This window comes from Eschrichtius robustus, chromosome 1, assembly GCF_028021215.1.
Source record: "Eschrichtius robustus isolate mEscRob2 chromosome 1, mEscRob2.pri, whole genome shotgun sequence".
Taxonomy (NCBI): domain Eukaryota; kingdom Metazoa; phylum Chordata; class Mammalia; order Artiodactyla; family Eschrichtiidae; genus Eschrichtius; species Eschrichtius robustus.
The window spans coordinates 97,533,061-97,551,474 of record NC_090824.1 but is presented as its reverse complement, the minus strand read 5'-3'; the positions used below and the strand labels follow the sequence as shown (position 1 = coordinate 97,551,474).

At 41.4% G+C, this 18,414-nt stretch overlaps 1 protein-coding gene across 1 annotated transcript in view; it reads right to left on the bottom strand.

The window, feature by feature from the left end:
- Nucleotides 1-276: 276 nt before the first annotated feature.
- The window catches only part of SLC27A2 (solute carrier family 27 member 2), a 55,183-nt gene continuing 37,045 nt past the window's right edge, over nt 277-18,414 (bottom strand). The window contains exons 6-10 of the mRNA XM_068551400.1: nt 8,913-9,003; nt 8,104-8,302; nt 6,167-6,264; nt 1,677-1,807; nt 277-713 (exon numbers count right to left, since the gene is read on the bottom strand). Coding sequence (XP_068407501.1) covers nt 537-713; nt 1,677-1,807; nt 6,167-6,264; nt 8,104-8,302; nt 8,913-9,003 — 696 coding nt within the window. The 3' untranslated portion in view covers nt 277-536. The remainder of the gene's footprint in view (nt 714-1,676; nt 1,808-6,166; nt 6,265-8,103; nt 8,303-8,912; nt 9,004-18,414) is intronic.

The window sequence follows — 18,414 nt, the reverse complement described above, 5'->3', positions numbered from 1 at the left end:
ACTTGTTGGCTAATGCTGTAGACAGTGGCCAGGATGTTTCTGGGGGGTAGGCTTGGCCTTACACTAGAGCTGGATTTCCATTGGGTTGTTCATTGGGGACCTACCCCCTCACCTCCCAACTCCTTACCAGTTTTTACTTAGAATACCATTAGCATTATAAACGGGACACCTGTGAAAAATTACCAATGATACTGTCAGGCTCAGGGTTTGCATTTAGAATCAAGCCAGGAAGAAGTGCCATCGCATATGTTGGTGTTCATCTATTTTATTACATATTTTAAAAAATAACACCCTCCCTCTAACAAGCTTAGTTTGCAAATACAAACAGTAGGTGCAAATTGAAAAACAATTACATCTAAATCTTTTCACTTGCAAAGGTTCGGGTGTAATTTTAAAAAGTCTCCCCTTACTGGTATGCATAAAAAAATTGCACTGCACAATCTTCAGTCAAATTAAAGTGGGATTATATCAAGTGGCTGTACTAGGTCCATTCAGTTTCTTTCTAGAAATACACTGAGTTACCCTCCTGGTAATATTCAGAGTTTCAGAGTTTTATCATTAATGGCATTGTAAATGTCCTCAGTCATCGGCACATACATTTCTGCTTTGTCATCCAAGAAATATAAGGCATCTTTGATAACTGCAGGGTTAAAGCCCTCTTCCATGAGGGTCACTTTTCGGTGTTTAAAAGTTCCAGTGATCTCAATGGTGTCCTGAAAAACATCAAACAATCATTTGAGAGCTGCGAAAGCAGGTTCTGTGTGATACCAAGATATCCTGTCTTCAGAACCTCCACTAGGGGGCCCTCTGTGGAGGTATTTTTCCTTCCTTTAAAGCTTGACGATCACTTGTGGGGAGAGAGAGGTTGCTGAGAGTGGAATACGGAGCGGAAGAGTCTGTCACTTGGTGAGCTTCCAGTATTACTGGAATATTCGGATTAATGGTGGGGTGGGGAAAGGAATCATCTACACACAGACAACTTTTTTTTTTCAGCCTGTTTGTGACACTGAAGACTTGTTTCTTCTTCAATAAATAGGTGATGATCTGAGGATATTTCAACTTCCATGTCTCTCAACCATCACTGTAAAGCATATGTCAGTGCTTTATGAACATCAACAGAAATAACTGTTTAACCTTAGCAATATCTGGTAATCTAACATTTCTTTTCTCAAATCTTCAGCTACAGAATCTCAGAGCTCAAGGTCCAAAAGTGAGAGTGTTAAACTAAGGGGTTAATGTTTGAGAAAGAAAAAAAAAAATCTCTATCCATGACAGTTTAGCCTTTGGTAGTTCCTACTGGCTAATGATGCCCAATTAAAGTTCACATCATAGAAAGGTGCAGGACTTCAGTGGATTTTTCCATTCTTTAAAACTGGAAACAATAAATAAGAGGGTCGGAGCATTTCTATTTTATGTGTTTGTTATACCTCATCAAACAGACTCTGTGAGTTATTTGCTAACACTGTTGCTGAATGAACTGCCTGTGGTTTTAGGGAAAAAGGGATTAGGATTTGGTTTCAGCTAGCTGTATTTTCTGGTATTTCTGCTTCTTCGTTTAGCTTCCTGAAAGGGTAGTGAAAATTTGGCCGTTGTGCTCGCCATGGTAGAAGAGGAATTGTTCCCTAAGACGCAGGTGTCTCCAAGAGAGAGGATAACAACTTTATAATGAGTCTCACCTGTATTCTTAGAAACCGGGGCCTTGCATAATTGGGCAGGTAATCGGCCACATGCTTAAAGAGTTTCCTTCCATCAAATTCATGGTCTTCCTTCATCTTGATGGAGGCCATGCCAATTCGACCCTCGTGACCTAGAGTTAAAGTGAGAAAAAATTAGGTGGGTTGTAGCTGTTTATTTTATTTATGATGCTTTGCTACGTCAAAGAACAGAGAACTGAGACAGCATTATGGCATGGGTTTCTTTTGGATAGCTGGAGTTTTTATTTCAAATATATGTTGAAGTTAAATTCTAAAGTTGAATTAATGATAACAACAAAACAACAAGCTATTCATTGGTTGAATCTTTATTACATGCCAGGTCCTTTACTAAGTGTGCTTTATGTGCTATCTTATTTAACTCTCACGACAACCTTATGAAGAGGTACAAAGTTTATCTCCATTTACAGGTGAAGAAACTGAGGCTTAATGACATTAAAAGACTTGTTCAAGTTCATGCAGCCAATACTAGGCAGGGCCAGAAATGGAATTGAGGCAGGCTGGCTAAAGATCCTATTGACATCACCCTTCTTGGCAGCCTAGATGTAAACACCAGAACGGGAAAAAGGTTGAACTAGCGGCTAAAAAATTTTTTTGGACTCTGGTGAAAAACCCTTGCTCCCCTGTCAAGGATAACCGGGCTCAGGTTGTTCTTTGGGTCGCAGGTCAGGTCTGTTGTGCTTCCAGGCACAAATGTCACCTCTGAGACTTATATAATCACGGTTCCTAATAGCTTTGCCTCTGCATTTCAGAGAGGCTGCGGGACCGGAGGGTGAAGGCAGATCAAGGTTGAGCGGTATGTGCCCGCCGCACCCCCGCCTCCCCACCTTGATGCCCTCTAGGCCAGAGAGATTGTGCTCTCCACAGGGGAAACAGATCCTAACAGCTCCTTCTTCCCGGTGTTGAGAAAAATTACCATTGTTTTCTTGTGAGGACAGTGGTAATTACATATTAATACCTCTTCTACCTGATCCGGCAGACCCAGTGGGAGTCCAGGTCCGCTTCCCTGAACTACTTAACTGTAATCAGAGAGGGGGAAGGAGCCGCCCTTCATCACCTGGGCCCCAGCTTTCGAAATCTCTCCCATGGTGATTGTGTGTTTACCCATGACTCTAAAGAAGGCAGAAAACAAGAGGAAACATTATAAGAAAGGAAATGCATCCTCATTTGCTTTGCCTCTTATCTGAAGGAGGGAGGCAGGGCACCGTACCCTCTTTCTCTAGGGGTCCCTGGTAGCTGTCTCAAAGGTACCGGTCTCAGGAGTCTTGAATGTCTCCAATGAGCTCCTTTTAGAAATAAGGCAGAGGCTGATGCAACAGAAATCTTCAGTGTCAACTGGCTCCTTGCTTCTTGTTCTGACAGAGGCAATGCCCAACCGAGAGGCGAATGGGGCTGTTGGATCTCACGTCTCTGTCCTGACTCCCAAAGGTTGGCTGGGGCTAGTTCAGCTCCAGGGGGAAGGTTCCTGTCTGCAGCAGTTCGGGCCAGAGGTTCTCTAGAGTTGCACTATCCAGTATGGTGGCCACTGGTCAAATGTAGCTATTAAAATTAATTATAATTAAGTAAAATGAAAAATTCAGTTCCTCTGTTGCACTAGCCACATTTCAAGTGCTCAACAGCCCTATGGTAGCTATTGGCTACCATGCTGGACAGTGCAGATATAGAACATTTTCAGAACACTGCAGAAAGTTCTATTGATAATATAAAGCTCTAGAGGGGAGTTTGGCAGTTCTGGTGTCATCTCTATTCTAGGCCCAAACTTAGAAGTTTCCTCCTGGTCCAAAGCTGAGGTCTGTGAAGGCCTTGTTCAGCCCTTTGGGAGTGAGAATCACCCTGGTGGACTGATGCCTTTCTCTAGATAGACCTGCCGCATTTCTAGGCTGCAAGAGTGGCACTGAGAATCACAGAAGCTGAAAATAGGAGAGACTTTAGGGTTCATCTCTAATCTTTCACTGCTGTAAGAATTCTCACAGGATCCCAGGTGGACAGCCAGCCTCTTTACACATCCCAGTTGGTGGGGCATTGTCTACCTCAGGAGACAGACCATTCTGTTGTTGGTCCCTCTGGTTACAGGAGAGTCCTCAGGCTAAAATTTGCTCCCTGGTCATTTCGATCCATCTGTTTTATTCTGCCCTCCAGCGCAACATAAACACAGCTGCTCCTTGTTCTACCTGACTTGTCTCCCAATCATTTGAAACCCATTTGCTTCCTCTTCTTTGTTCTATATCAATGGCTCCTAAACTTTACTGGGTGGTAGACCCACTTGGGAATGAAAAAAAAAAAGACACAAAGATTGAGTCCCAAACCCCAGATCTGGGCTTTAAAAAGTTTCCCAGATGATTCTGATGACTGGCTAAATTTTCAGAACCACTAGGCCTCCATGCTTCTCAGACTTTAGTGTTTTTTAAAAATTGTGGTAAAACATACAATCCATTATTTTAACCATTTTAAAGTATACAGTTCAGTGGCATTTAGTACGTTCACAATGTTGTGCAACTATCACCAGTATCTAGCTCTAGAACATTTTCATCACTCCAAAACCAGACTTCATTTGTTTTAAGAATCACTGGAGGGCTTGTTAAAACACAGCTCCCTGGGCCCCACCCCAGAGATTCTGGTTCAGTAGTTCTGGGGTGGGCATTTTTAACATGAGAAATATCAAATTTTTAACAAGCTCCTGGGCGATGATGCTGTCGCTGGTCCAGGGACCCTACTGTCAAATGAAAAAAAATGCACAACGTGAGAGTTGTGAGTTAAGTTTTCTTTGGGGGCAAAATGAGGACTATCGCCTGGGAGACAGCATCTCAGATAGCTCTGAGAAACTGCTCCAAAGAGGTAGGGCAGAAGGTCAGTACACATGGGATTTTAGTGAAGGGGGAGTACATGCAACCAGGCACGTATTTTTTGCAGAAGGTATCTGCTAGTCTCATGAAGGTTACTCCTAGTCACGAGGAGCAGATGTCACCATGAAGGGTTTTAGTGCTTTTCTAGATATGAGGAGATGCAAGAATTGGGCTCATAAAATCTTCTCCTGAAAGTATCTATCTGAAGACCTGTTCTGCCAGTTTTTCCCAGAGCACAGGGTGCCTCATTCCTGATCTCCACCTTGAACTCCTTTCAGGGGGTGTTGGAGGTCAGCAACTACAGCGGCTCGTAATTTGATCCTTGTAGAGGTAGATGGCAAGTGCCAATTTGTAGGTGACACCACTTTGAAGAGCAGTGGATTAGGCCTCTCCATTCCATTTCCCATATTCTCTTACCTTCTCATACTCCTTCTTTTGTATTGTTACTTTAAAAAATCCAGCATTTACAAGGGCATGCAACATATTCCAGGTGGGGTCTGTGAGAGGCCAGCATGGTGCCATGGCTGACAACCACAGTATGGGCCCTTGTGTTAATTCAGCCTGAAATCCAACATGAGAAGTATTCTGCACCCCTCAGACTCTGACCTGAGATGTGGCTACACTTCCTGTCAAGTCATTGTCACCGGGTTGGAGAGGAGCAGGCAAGAGAGAGTCTCAAATATCCTTTAAAAAATAAAAGGACAGCACAACGTCATGTGAAACCATCATAGCTCAGGCAAAAGGGACTTTGGGATTTCCATTTTGAGTATAGATGAGAATCCCAAATGCTGAGTTCTAGGCAATACCAATTCCCCTAGTACCTTATATTTGGATAGTGATTTGGAGGTTTTAATTCTCTCTGACATCTATAATTAAAATTATTTCTTTTCATGACAACCCTCATGTACGTGTCTGATAAATATACATTTAGTATTTATGTAACTAAAATGAATTAGTTTTAGTTTTCTCGACAATCTTAACTGCAGGATTGGTATTATCTCTAATTTAGTGATTTGTGTGAAGTCAAACAGCCAGCAGGTGTTGGAGCTAGGACCCAAAATCAGACCTCACTCTCCCCACTCTGCTGGCAGAGGCAGATCTGCAGACAGAGGCTTGGTGACAGCACTTTGTGTGATGATTCTGAAACTCAGTGGAGCAAGCTGGGGTCAGGGACTTGGTTTAAAAGAAGAGTCTGGAAAAAATCAGCTCCTTCCTGGCTTTTTTCCTCTAGCAATGGCACTTGCTCTTATTTGTGCCTTGCAGTTCAGAGGCCAAGATACCACTTCCAAGCTATCAAGCATGATACCTCTTTTCTTGAGGCATGCCAAGTGCTGCATGGACCCTGCCTCATGGAGAGATTTGGCTTGCTTGAGAGCCCAAGATCAGCTGGGGAGTGAACCACGGAGGAAGGCCAGGTTCAGATGTACTGACCTGTCTGATTTATAATGGCACGTAAACCAGGCATAAGCCCCTTACTCCCAGGAGGCTGGGAAAGAGTTGTTTGATTCTCCAGCTGGCAGGAGGAAGTGATGACAAACTTTGCCCGGGGGTTAAAATTATGTTCAGTTAGTGTAGGAGTTTTGGCATTGATTTATAATATCTTGTGCATACCTGGCACAGACACGCCATAAACATTCACTTCTTGGACAAAATCAACCAGTCCTACTATGTCAGCGACTTCAGTGGTGGCCACATTTTCCCCTTTCCACCTGGAAGAAAAGGCAAGGTTAGCAGAGGTCACTGGTGGTCTGCGGTGCAGATTGTCTGTGACAGGCGTTTCCTCCAGACCGCTGTGGGGTGGCTGCGCTTGTCTTCCTCACCTTGGCCCCCAAACTCTCCAACTTAGTCATGGGAGAGGCACCCTGCTTGAGGCATGAAAGACAAAGGCATAGACCTAAAGAATAAAATGTGGAATTTTAACCTTGCCACGTGAAATGCGATACACAGAATGATGTTCTAATGTAAAAATATGGGCTTGGCCTAAGAAAGGCACTAGAGATCAAAAATCTCAATGACTTTTTGCTGTGTTTAGGTCTCTCACTTCCCTCATTCACTAATTTTGACTGCTATTTAATTCAGGTAGTAAATTTCTATTAAATAGAATTTCATACTTGTATTTCAGGGTCTTATGGCAATGAAAAAGCTTTTAATAAGAAAGAAAATATCATACTCTATTTGTAGGGAAAATAATGTTAGTGCCCAATCAGGTGCTACTTTTTCATTTAATAAAGAGTTAAATTTTGTCTTACATTTAAAAATTCTTTAGATCTCCCAGAAGTATCTTTTTTAGTAACATGAAGGTGGCATAAAATAATGATATAGATTCAGAGTCATGGGATATTAGAGATGGAAGGAACCCTAAGGATCATTGGGACCCTCATTTCATGGGTGAAGGAACTGAGGTGCAGAAAGATTACCTGCCTGATAACACAGCTGCTCAGGGGTAAGCGGAAGCCTGGAGCTGAGTTCTTCTCATTCATATCCATGCTCTTTCTACTACAGCCAGACAACTTCCATCTCTTCCTCATTCATTCATGCAAAAAGTAATCGCTGCACTAGGTGCTGGGGGGCGAACAAGCAGACACAGGGTCTGGCCTGAGGGAGTTTATACGGGAGGGAAGCTGGTTAAACAGAAGTGTCATGAAGCTGGAGGACCATGCTGTTGCTGAGAATTAATTTCATGGTCTACTACGATGATTTTCAAACTCCACTGTGCTGACTTGTGGGTTCTGTGGGAAACCATCTGGTTGGGAATGGAGAGTGGGAGGGAGAGGAGCAGACGAGGCTCAGAACCCTCACCTCCTCTTCAACTAGATCAGCTTCACATTAATTTGCATTTGATTTTATCTGAGAAAAAATCCTCATGATTGGAAACAGTATGAAAATTCCTGGCTGACCCGAGTGACTGGTAATAATTGAGGATAAATGGGAGGAATTGGATGGGCTCAGTTATTTAGGTGCCCAAAACCAGACACGGGTTTTCTCTCCTAGTTTCATCTGGTGTTGCTCAACCAAGATAACTATGCATTGTAGAGTGATACCTCATGTGTTTTGCCCCTTGTTTTCTGGGAATACAGGAGGTTGAGTTGACACGCCAAAGAGATAGAAGGAAATGGAGTACCATAACCAAAGTGGAATGCGACTCTAATTTAGGAGTAAGCAAAATTGTGCCTGTGTTTGTTTTTGGCTCAATAATTCAGAGAGGGGCTTCCCTGGTGACGCAGTGGTTGAGAATCTGCCTGCCAATGCAGGGGACACGGGTTCGAGCCCTGGTCTGGGAAGATCCCACATGCTGCGGAGCAGCTGGGCCCGTGAGCCACAATTGCTGAGCCTGCGTGTCTGGAGCCTGTGCTCCGCAACAAGAGAGGCCGCGACGGAGAGAGGCCCGCGCACCGCGATGAAGAGTGGCCCCCGCTTGCCACAACTAGAGAAAGCCCTCGCACAGAAACGAAGACCCAACACAGCCATAAATTAATTAATTAATTAAAAAAAAAAAAAGCTAAGAGACATTAAAATAATAATAATAATAATAATTCAGAGAAACCAACCGGAATGTATCTCCAACTCTGTCGTGGAAGTAGATAAAATTTTCGTGGTCCATCATTAAGAGATCTCCACTGTTGAAATAGAGGTCTCCTTTCTTAAAGACATCTCTCAGTTTTTTCTTCTCTGTCTGAGTCTTTCCTCCAGCATAGCCACTAAATGGTGTGAGTTGTGTGATTCTGCAAACCAGGAGTCCGACTTCACCTAAGACAGAAGGAAGTAAATTGTTATTTTATGTACTAGCAGTAGGCAAATTTTAGTATTAACCTTCTTTTAAAACTGATGCCATACAACCCAGTGGCAACAAGCTGGCTGCAGGAAGAGTCATTTTACATGCATGTGTACATGTATTTCCATGTACATCATATACACACATATATACACCATGCACACACACACACAGTACATTATTCTCTATGGCCACACATTCGTAATTCTTTTAATACTAATCTTTCACTGAATAATGATTTACACACACAATTAGACAAACGCATAGTAGTTTAAGCTTAAAGGAAAGGCCCGCTAAAGCTAACCGTAGTTTTGCAACCATAATTACATATCCCCTTCTGCAAAATGCTTACCTCATAATCAAGAAATTATTAAGCTAGGTTTCAAATTATAGTTATATTACGTGTAGTGGTAAATTACTATCTTTTGGAATTTATTTCCGAGAGTACGAAAATAAACCTCTTTTTTTCCCCCACTTTGATAAATTTTACCATGTGTTCCTTTTAGCAGTGATATGTTAGTTCTTAAGAGTCACTTGGTTAAGGTAAGAAAAGGCACAGGTTAATTGAACAAAAATCCACTGTACCTTTGGGAACTTTGATGCAATATCCATTTCCATCTCGAACGGGTTCATCTTTCTCCACATCATATTTAATCAGCTCATAAGTTACGACTTTCTAGCGAAATTAAAATGGATCATCCTGAGCACATATTCTTTCACAAATTTTTCTTTTTTATTGTGGCATAGCATACATAAAGTATACAAAGTGCACATACTTTAAGTGTACAGCTTGATGAATTTTTGCACATGCATACCCTTATGTAACTGCTGCCCAGATCAAGATACTAAACATTTTCATTACCTTAAGGAGTTTCCTCCTGCCCCTTTCTGTCAAGTCGCTATTCTGACTTTTATTGCTATCAAGTAGTCTTAAGCATCAAATAAATGAAATAAATATATGCCTTAGTATCTGCTGCTTTCACTCAACATCGTGTCTGTGATATCCATCCCTCCCTGTCGGTGTTTGTGTCAATGGTGTACTTTTTGTTGCCATGCAACTTTCCTTGTATAAATATACCACAATTATTTATCTCTTCTCCTGTTAATGGACATTTGGATTGTTTCTAGTTTTAGACTATTAAATATAAAGCTATTATAAACATTCTCATGCACGTTTTTTGGTGGACACATCACATGTGGGCTTTTAAAATCTTGTTTAGGGGAGACATTCACGATGGCGGAGGAGTGAGACGTGGAGATCGCCTTCCTCCCCACAAATACATCAGAAATACATCTACACGGGGAACAACTCCTACAGAACACCTACTGAACGCTGGCAGAAGACCTCAGACTTCCCAAAAGGTAAGAAACTTGCCACGTACCTGGGTAGGGCAAAAGAAAAAAGAAAAAACAGACAAAAGAATAGGGGCGGGACGTGCACCTCTGGGAGGGAGCTGTGAAGAAGGAAAAGTATACACACACTAGGAAGCCGCTCTGCGGGCGGAGACTGCGGGTGGCTGGGGGGTGGGAAGCTTCCGAGCCATGGAGGAGAGCGCAGCCACAGGGGTGCGGAGGGCAAAGTGGAGAGATTCCCGCACAGAGGATCGGTGCCAACCAGCACTCACCAGCCCGGGAGGCTTGTCTGCTCACCCACCGGGGTGGGCGGGGGCTGGGAGCTGAGGTTCGGGCTTCAGTCGGATCCCAAGGAGAGGACTGGGGTTGGCGGTGTGAACACAGCCTGAAGGGGGCTAATGCGCCACAGCTAGCCGGGAGGGAGTCCGGGAAAAGGTCTGGAGCTGCCGAACAGGCAAGAGACTTTTTCTTGCTTCTTTGTCTCCTGGTGCGTGAGGAGAGGGGATTCAGAGCGCCGCTTAAACGAGCCCCAGAGATGTGCGTGAGCCGCGGCTGTCCGCGCAGACCCCAGAGACGAGCATGAAACATTAAGGCTGCTGCTGCCGCCACCAAGAAGCCTGTGTGCGAGCACAGGTCACTATCCACACCTCCCCTCCTGGGAGCCTGTGCAGCCCGCCACTGCCAGGGTCCCGTGATCCAGGGACAACTTCCCCGGGAGAACGCATGGCGCACCTCAGGCTGGTGCAACGTCATGCCAGCCTCTGCCACCGCAGGCTCGCCCCGCATCCGTACCCCTCTCCCCCCCCGCCCCCACCCCCGGCCTAAGTGAGCCAGAGCCCCCGAATCAGCTGCTCCTTTAACCCCGTCCTGTCTGAGCGAAAAATAGACGCCCTCAGGCGACCTACATGCAGAGGCGGGGCCAAATCCAAAGCTGAACCCCGGGAGCTGTGCGAACAAAGAAGAGAAAGGGAAATTTCCCCCAGCAGCCTCAGGAGCAGCAGATTAAATCTCCACAGTCAACTTGATATACCTGCATCTGTGGAAAACCTGAATAGACAATGAATCATCCCAAATTGAGGTGGTGGACTTTGGGAGCAATGATATATATATTTTATTCCTTTTTCTCTTTTTGTGAGTGTGTATGTGTATGCCTCTTTCTGTGATTTTGTCTGTATAGCTTTGCTTTTACCATTTGTCCTAGGGTTCTGTCCGTCCGTTTTTTTGTTGTTGTTGTTGTTGTTTTTTTTTTTACTACAGTTAGTTTTTAGAGCTTGTTATCATTGGTGGATTTCTTTTTTGGTTTGGTTGCTCTCTTCTTTCTTTTTCATTACTTTGTAATTTTTTTATTTTTAGTAATTATTTTTTATTTTAATAACTTTATTTTATTTTATTTATTTATTTATTTATTTATTTATTTATTTATTTCTCCCTGTTCTTCTGAGCCATGTGGCTGATAGGGTCTTGGTGTTCCGGCCGGGTGTCAGGCCTGTGCCTCTGAGGTGAGAGAGTCGAGTTCAGGACATTGGTGCACTAGAAACCTCCAGCCCCTCATAATATCAATTGATGAGAGGTCTCCCAGAGATATCCATCTCAACCCTAAGACCCAGCTCCACTGAATGACCAGCAAGCTCCAATGCTGCACACCCCATGCCAAACAACGAGCAAGACAGGAACACAACCCCACCCATTAGCAGAGAGGCTGCCTAAAATCATAATAAGGTCACAGACACCCCAAAACACACCACCAGATGTGGTCCTGCCCACCAGAAAGACAAGATCCAGCCTCATTCACCAGAACACAGGCACCAGTCCCCTCCACCAGGGAGGCTACACAACACACTGAACAAACCTTACCCACTGGGGCAGACACCAGAAACAATGGGAACTACAAACCTGCAGCCTGCGAAAAGGAGACCACAAACACAGTAAGTTGAGCAAAATGAGAAGACAGAGAAATACGCAGCAGATGCAGGAGCAAGGTAAAAAACCCACCAGACCAAACAAATGAAGAGGAAATAGGCAGTCTACCTGAAAAAGAATTCACAGTAATGATAGTAAAGATGATCCAAAATCTTGGAAATAGAATGGAGAAAATACAAGAAATGTTTAACAAGGACCCAGAAGAACTAAAGAGCAAACAATGATGAACAACACAATAAATGAAATTAAAAATTCTCTAGAAGGAATCAATAGCAGAATAACTGAGTCAGCAGAACGGATAAGTGACCTGGAAGATAAAATAGTGGAAATAATTAATGCAGAGCAGAATAAAGAAAAAAGAATGAAAAGAATTGAAGACAATCTCAGAGACCTCTGGGATAACATTAAACACACCAACATTTGAATTATAGGGGTCCCAGAAGAAGAAGAGAAAAAGAAAGGGACTGAGAAATATTTGAAGAGATTATAGTTGAAAACTTCCCTAATATGGGAAAGGAAATAGTTAATCAAGTCCAGGAAGCACAGAGAGTCCCATACAGGATAAATCCAAGGAGAAACATGCCAAGACATATATTAATCAAAGTATCAAAAATTAAATACAAAGAAAAAATATTAAAAGCAACAAGGGAAAAACAACAAATAACATACAAGGGAATCCCCATAAGGTTAACAGCTGATCTTTCAGCAGAAACTCTGCAAGCCAGAAGGGAGTGGCAGGACATATTTAAAGTGATGAAAGGGAAAAGCCTACAACCAAGATTACTCTCCCTAGGAAGGATCTCATTCAGTTTCGATGGAGAAATTAAAACCTTTACAGACAAGCAAAAGCTAAGAGAATTCACCACCACCAAACCAGCTTTACAAAAAATGCCAAAGGAACTTCTCTAGGCAGGAAACACAAGAGAAGAAAAAAACCTACAATAACAAACCCAAAACAATTAAGAAAATGGTAATAGGAACATACATATCGATAATTACCTTAAATGTAAACGGATTAAATGCTCCAACCAAAACACATAGACTGGCTGAATGGATCCAAACCAAGACCCGTACATATGCTGTCTACAAGAGACCAACGTCAGACCTAGGGACACATACAGGCTGAAAGGGAGGGGATGAAAAAAGATATTCCATGCAAATGGAAATCAAAAGAAAGCTGGAGTAGCAATTCTCATATCAGACAAAATAGACTTTAAAATAAAGACTATTACAAGAGACAAAGAAGGACACTACATAATAGTCAAGGGATCAATCCAAGAAGAAGATATAACAATTGTAAATATTTATGCACCCAACACAGGAGCACCTCAATACATAAGGCAAATGCTAACAGCCATAAAAGGAGAAATTGACAGTAACACAATCATAGTAGGAGACTTTAACAGCCCACTTTCACCAATGGACAGATCATCCAAAGTGAAAATAAATAAGGACACATGAGCTTTAAATGACGCATTAAACAAGATGGATTTAATTGATATTTATAGGACCTTCCATCCAAAAACAACAGAATACACTTTCTTCTCAAGTGCTCATGGAACATTCTCCAGGATAGATCATATCTTGGGTCACAAATCAAGCCTTGGTAAATTTAAGAAAATTGAAATTGTATGAAGTATCTTTTCCAACCACAATGCTATGAGACTAGATATCAATTATAGGAAAAAATCTGTAAAAAATACAAATACATGGAGGCTAAACAATACACTACTTAATAACCAAGAGATCACTGAAGAAATCAAAGAGGAAATAAAAAAATACCTAGAAACGAATGACAATGAAAACACGATGACCCAAAACCTATGGGATGCAGCAAAAGCAGTTCTAAGAAGAAAGTTTATCGCAATACAATCCTACCTCAAGAAACAAGAAACATCTCAAATAACCTAACCTTACACCTAAAGCAGAAAGAAGAGCAAAAAACCCCAAAGTTAGCAGAAGGAAAGAAATCATAAAGATCAGATCAGAAATAAATGAAAAAGAAATGAAGGCAATGATAGCAAAGATCAATAAAACTGAAAGCTGGTTCTTTGAGAAGATGAACAAAATTGATAAACCATTAGCCAGACTCATCAAGAAAAAAAGGGAGAAGATCCAAATCAATAGAATTAGAAATGAAAAAAGGAGAAGTAACCACTGACACTGCAGAAATACAAAGGATCATGAGAGATTACTACAAGCAACTCTATGCCAATAAAATGGACAACCTGGAAGAAATGGACACATTCTTAGAAAAGCACAACTTTCTGAGACTGAACCAGGAAGAAATAGAAAATGTAAACAGACCAATCACAAGCACTGAAATTGAAACTGTGATTAAAAATCTTCCAACAAACAAAAGCCCAGGACCAGATGGCTTCACAGGCGAATTCTATCAAACATTTAGAGAAAAGCTAACACCTACCCTCCTCAAACTCTTCCAAAGTATAGCAGAGGGAGGAACACTCCCCAACTCATTCTACGAGGCCACCTCACCCTGACACCAAAACCAGACAAAGATGTCACAAAGAAAGAAAACTACAGGCCAATATCACTGATGAACATAGATGCAAACATCCTCAACAAAATACTAGCAAACAGAATCCAACAGCACATTAAAAGGGTCATACACTATGATCAAGTGGGGTTTATCCCAGGAATGCAAGGATTCTTCAATATATGCAGATCAATCAACGTGATACACCATATTAACAAATTGAAGGATAAAAACCATATGATCATCTCAATAGATGCAGAAAAAGCTTTCGACAAAATTCAACCCCCATTTATGATAAAAACTCGCCAGAGAGTAGGCATAGAGGGAACCTACCTCAACATAATAAAGACCATATATGACAAACCCACCGCCAACATCGTTCTCAATGGTGAAAAACTAAGACCATTTCCACTAAGATCAGGAACAAGACAAGGTTGCCCACTCTCACCACTATTATTCAACATAGTTTTGGAAGTGTTAGCCACAGCAATCAGAGAAGAAAAAGAAATAAAAAGAATCCAAATCGGAAAAGAAGAAGTAAAGCTGTCACTGTTTGCAGATGACGTGATACTATACATAGAAAATCCTAAAGATGCAACCAGAAAACTACTAGAGCTAATCAATGAATATGGTAAAGTTGCAGGATACAAAATTAATGCACAGAAATCTCTTGCATTCCTATACACTAATGATGAAAAATCTGAAAGAGAAATTAAGGAAACACTCCTATTTACCATTGCAACAAAAAGAATAAAATACCTAGGGATAAACCTACCTAAGGAGACAAAAGACCTGTATGCAGAAAACTGTAAGACACTGATGAAAGAAATTAAAGATGATACAAACAGATGGAGAGATATACCATGTTCTTGGATTGGAAGAATCAACATTGTGAAAATGACTATACTACCCAAAGCAATCTACAGATTCAGTGCAATCCCTATCAAATTACGAATGGTATTTTTCACAGAAGTAGAACAAAAAATTTCACAATTTGTATGGAAACAAAAAAGACCCTGAATAGCCAAAGCAATCTTGAGAAAGAAAAACGGAGCTGGACAAATCAGGCTCCTGGACTTCAGATTATACTACAGAGCTACAGTAATCAAGACAATATGGTACTGGCACAAAAACAGAAATATAGATCAATGGAACAGGATAGAAGGCCCAGAGATAAACCCACGCACATATGGTCACCTTATTTTTGATAAAGGAGGCAAGAGTATACAATGGAGAAAAGACAGCCTCTTCAATAAGTGGTGCTGGGAAAACTGGACAGCTACATGTAAAATAATGAAATTAGAACACTCCCTTATACCATACATGAAAATAAACTGAAAATGCATTAAAGACCTAAATGTAAGGCCAGACACTATAAAACTCTTAGAGGAAAACATAGGCAGAACAGTCTATGACACCAATCACAGCAAGATCCTTTTTGACTCACCTCCTAGAGAAATGGAAATAAAAACAAAAATAAACAATGGGACCTAATGAAACTTAAAAGCTTTTGCACAGCAAAGGAAATATAAACAAGATGAAAAGCAAACCCTCAGATGGGAGAAAATATTTGCAACTGAAGCAACTGACAAAAGATTTATCTCAGAAATTTACAAGCAGCTCATGCAGCTCAATATCAAAAAAACAAACAACCCACTCCAAAAATGGGCAGAAGACCTAAATAGACATTTCTCTAAAGAAGATATACACATAGCCAAGAAACACATGAAAGGATGCTCAACATCATTAATCATTAGAGAAATGCAAATCAAGAGTGCAATGAGGTATCACCTCACACCAGTCAGAATGGCCATCATCAAAAAATCTACAAACAATAAATGCTGGAGAGGGTGTGGAGAAAAGGGAACCCTCTTGCACTGTTGGTGGGAATGTAAATTGATACAGCCACTATGGAGAACAGTAAGGAGGTTCCTTAAAAAACTAAAAATAGAACTGTCATACGACCCAGCAATCCCACTACTGGGCATATATTCTGAGAAAACCATAATTCAAAAAGAGTCATGTACCACAATGTTCATTGCAGCTCTGTTTACAATAGCCAGGATGTGGAAGCAACCTAAGTGTCCATCAACAGGTGAATGGATAAAGAAGATGTGGCACATATATACAATGGAATATTACTCAGCCATAAAAAGAAACGAAATTGAGTTATTTGTAGTGAGGTGGATGGACCTAGAGTCTGTCATACAGAGTGAAGTAAGTCAGAAAGAGAAAAACAAATACTGTATGCTAACACATATATATGGAATCTAAAAAAGAAAAAAAAAATGGTCATGAGAGACCTAGGGGCAATACAGGAATAAAGACGCAGCCCTACTAGAGAATGGACTTGATGACACGGGGAGGGGGAAGGGTAAGCTGGGACAAAGTGAGAGAGTGGTAGTGTATATATGGACATATATACACTACCAAATGTAAAATAGATAGCTAGTGGGAAGCAGTCACATAGCACAGGGAGATCAGCTCGGTGCTTTGTGACCAGCTAGAAGGGTGGGATAGGGAGGGTGGGAGGGAGTGAGACCCAGGAGGGAAGAGATATGGGGATATATGTTTATGTATAACTGATTCATTTTGTTATAAAGCAGAAACTAACACACCATTGTAAAGCAATTATACTCCAATTAAAATGGTATAAAAAAAATCTTGTTTAACCTTAATACATTACTGTTAGATGTTTCGCATTCCAGGGACATGTTCTCCAATACATTTAATATTCAATGATTTAATGGTGTAATTTGTTTCATGCCCATGGCTATAAAATTATTAAAATTCCACCATATTTCATGTTACTATAATTCAAGGGCATAAGAATTTAAATTTATGTAATTCAGTAAGAGCAATAAGTATATTATTTTCTATATTGGCAGCAAAATACAAATGTGACAGTATTTAGATTTAATTATTAACCATGATTACTATGTCCATTTCAAATTTGTATTCAAATCTGTATGATAACTTAACCAATCATATGCTTTGGTAGTAGCAGTTAACCATTAAAAACCAAATAGCATTCATAGTCAACAAATGTAGATCTTGTTTATTTGCAAGAATGTAAAAAAAATTTGGGGTGGTAAGTAATGCTTTTTTCCTTATCAAATGCATGGTCATAGTCTTCCTTTTTTTCTAGTTAAAAAAAAATATGGTTTTGTTTAAAGTAGAAAAACTGACAATAAAACATGGTAATCAATGGATGAGAAGCAAAGAACTAGTAATATACAGCATCAATTTCTCGGGTCCTCAGGTTTAGTTTGAAATGAAAGTTTCCCTGCAACTCACGTTTTCTGAGGGTTAGTAGTGACAACATAGATAGCTTGCACCAGGCCTCAGCTCAGCTTTCTGCTCTCTCTTGTTTTTTGTTTTTTTAATTTAATTAATTAATTTATTTATGGCTGTGTTGGGTCTTCATTTCTGTGCGAGGGCTTTCTCTAGTTGCGGTGAGAGGGGGGCCACTCTTCATCGCGGTGCGCGGGCCTCTCACTGTCGCGGCCTCTCTTCTTGCGGAGCACAGGCTCCAGACGCGCAGGCTCAGTAATTGTGGCTCACGGGCCCAGTTGCTCCACGGCATGTGGGATCTTCCCAGAGCAGGGCTCGAACCCGTGTCCGCTGCATTGGCAGGCAGATTCTCAACCACTGCGCCACCAGGGAAGCCCCCTCTCTTGTTTTGAACTGCATTTAGCCTGGGTATCCAAGGTTTGGGCTGGTTCAGGTTGGCCTGATGCTAACTAGAGAAGATTAACCCTCACAGCAGCGATTCCAGTGGGGAGTAGGAAATTGATTCTCAGTCTGTAGTAGTGCTGCCCAGTAGAATTTTCTGTGATGATGGAAATGTCCTATAACTGTACTGCTCAACGTGGTCGTCACTAAACACATGTGGCTACTGAGCACTTGAAATGTGGCCAGGGTGAATGAAGAACTGATTAAAAATTTACATAATTTAAATAGCCACATGGAGCTAGTGGCTACTGTATTGGATGGCACAGGTGTGGAGCACAGTGGAGGGACATGTGTAGTGTAGGTTTGGCTGTTATTGTTAGAGAGGTTCCTTGGACTTGGGAATGCCTGGAGATCAGGCCAGAATACAAGGAATGGAACAATAATAATCTTTACAACTAATAACTCTTCAAGGCTATTATATGACAGGCATTGGGCTATATCCTATATAATGTAATCCTTTCAGCAGCTCTCTTCCTTTATTACATTGAGTTTGGGCCAGGCACTAGGCTCTATATTTTCTCTTTCTGTCTCTTTTATAGATTCTGAAGTTGAGGCCTAAGAAACACAAAGGGCATGACCTTG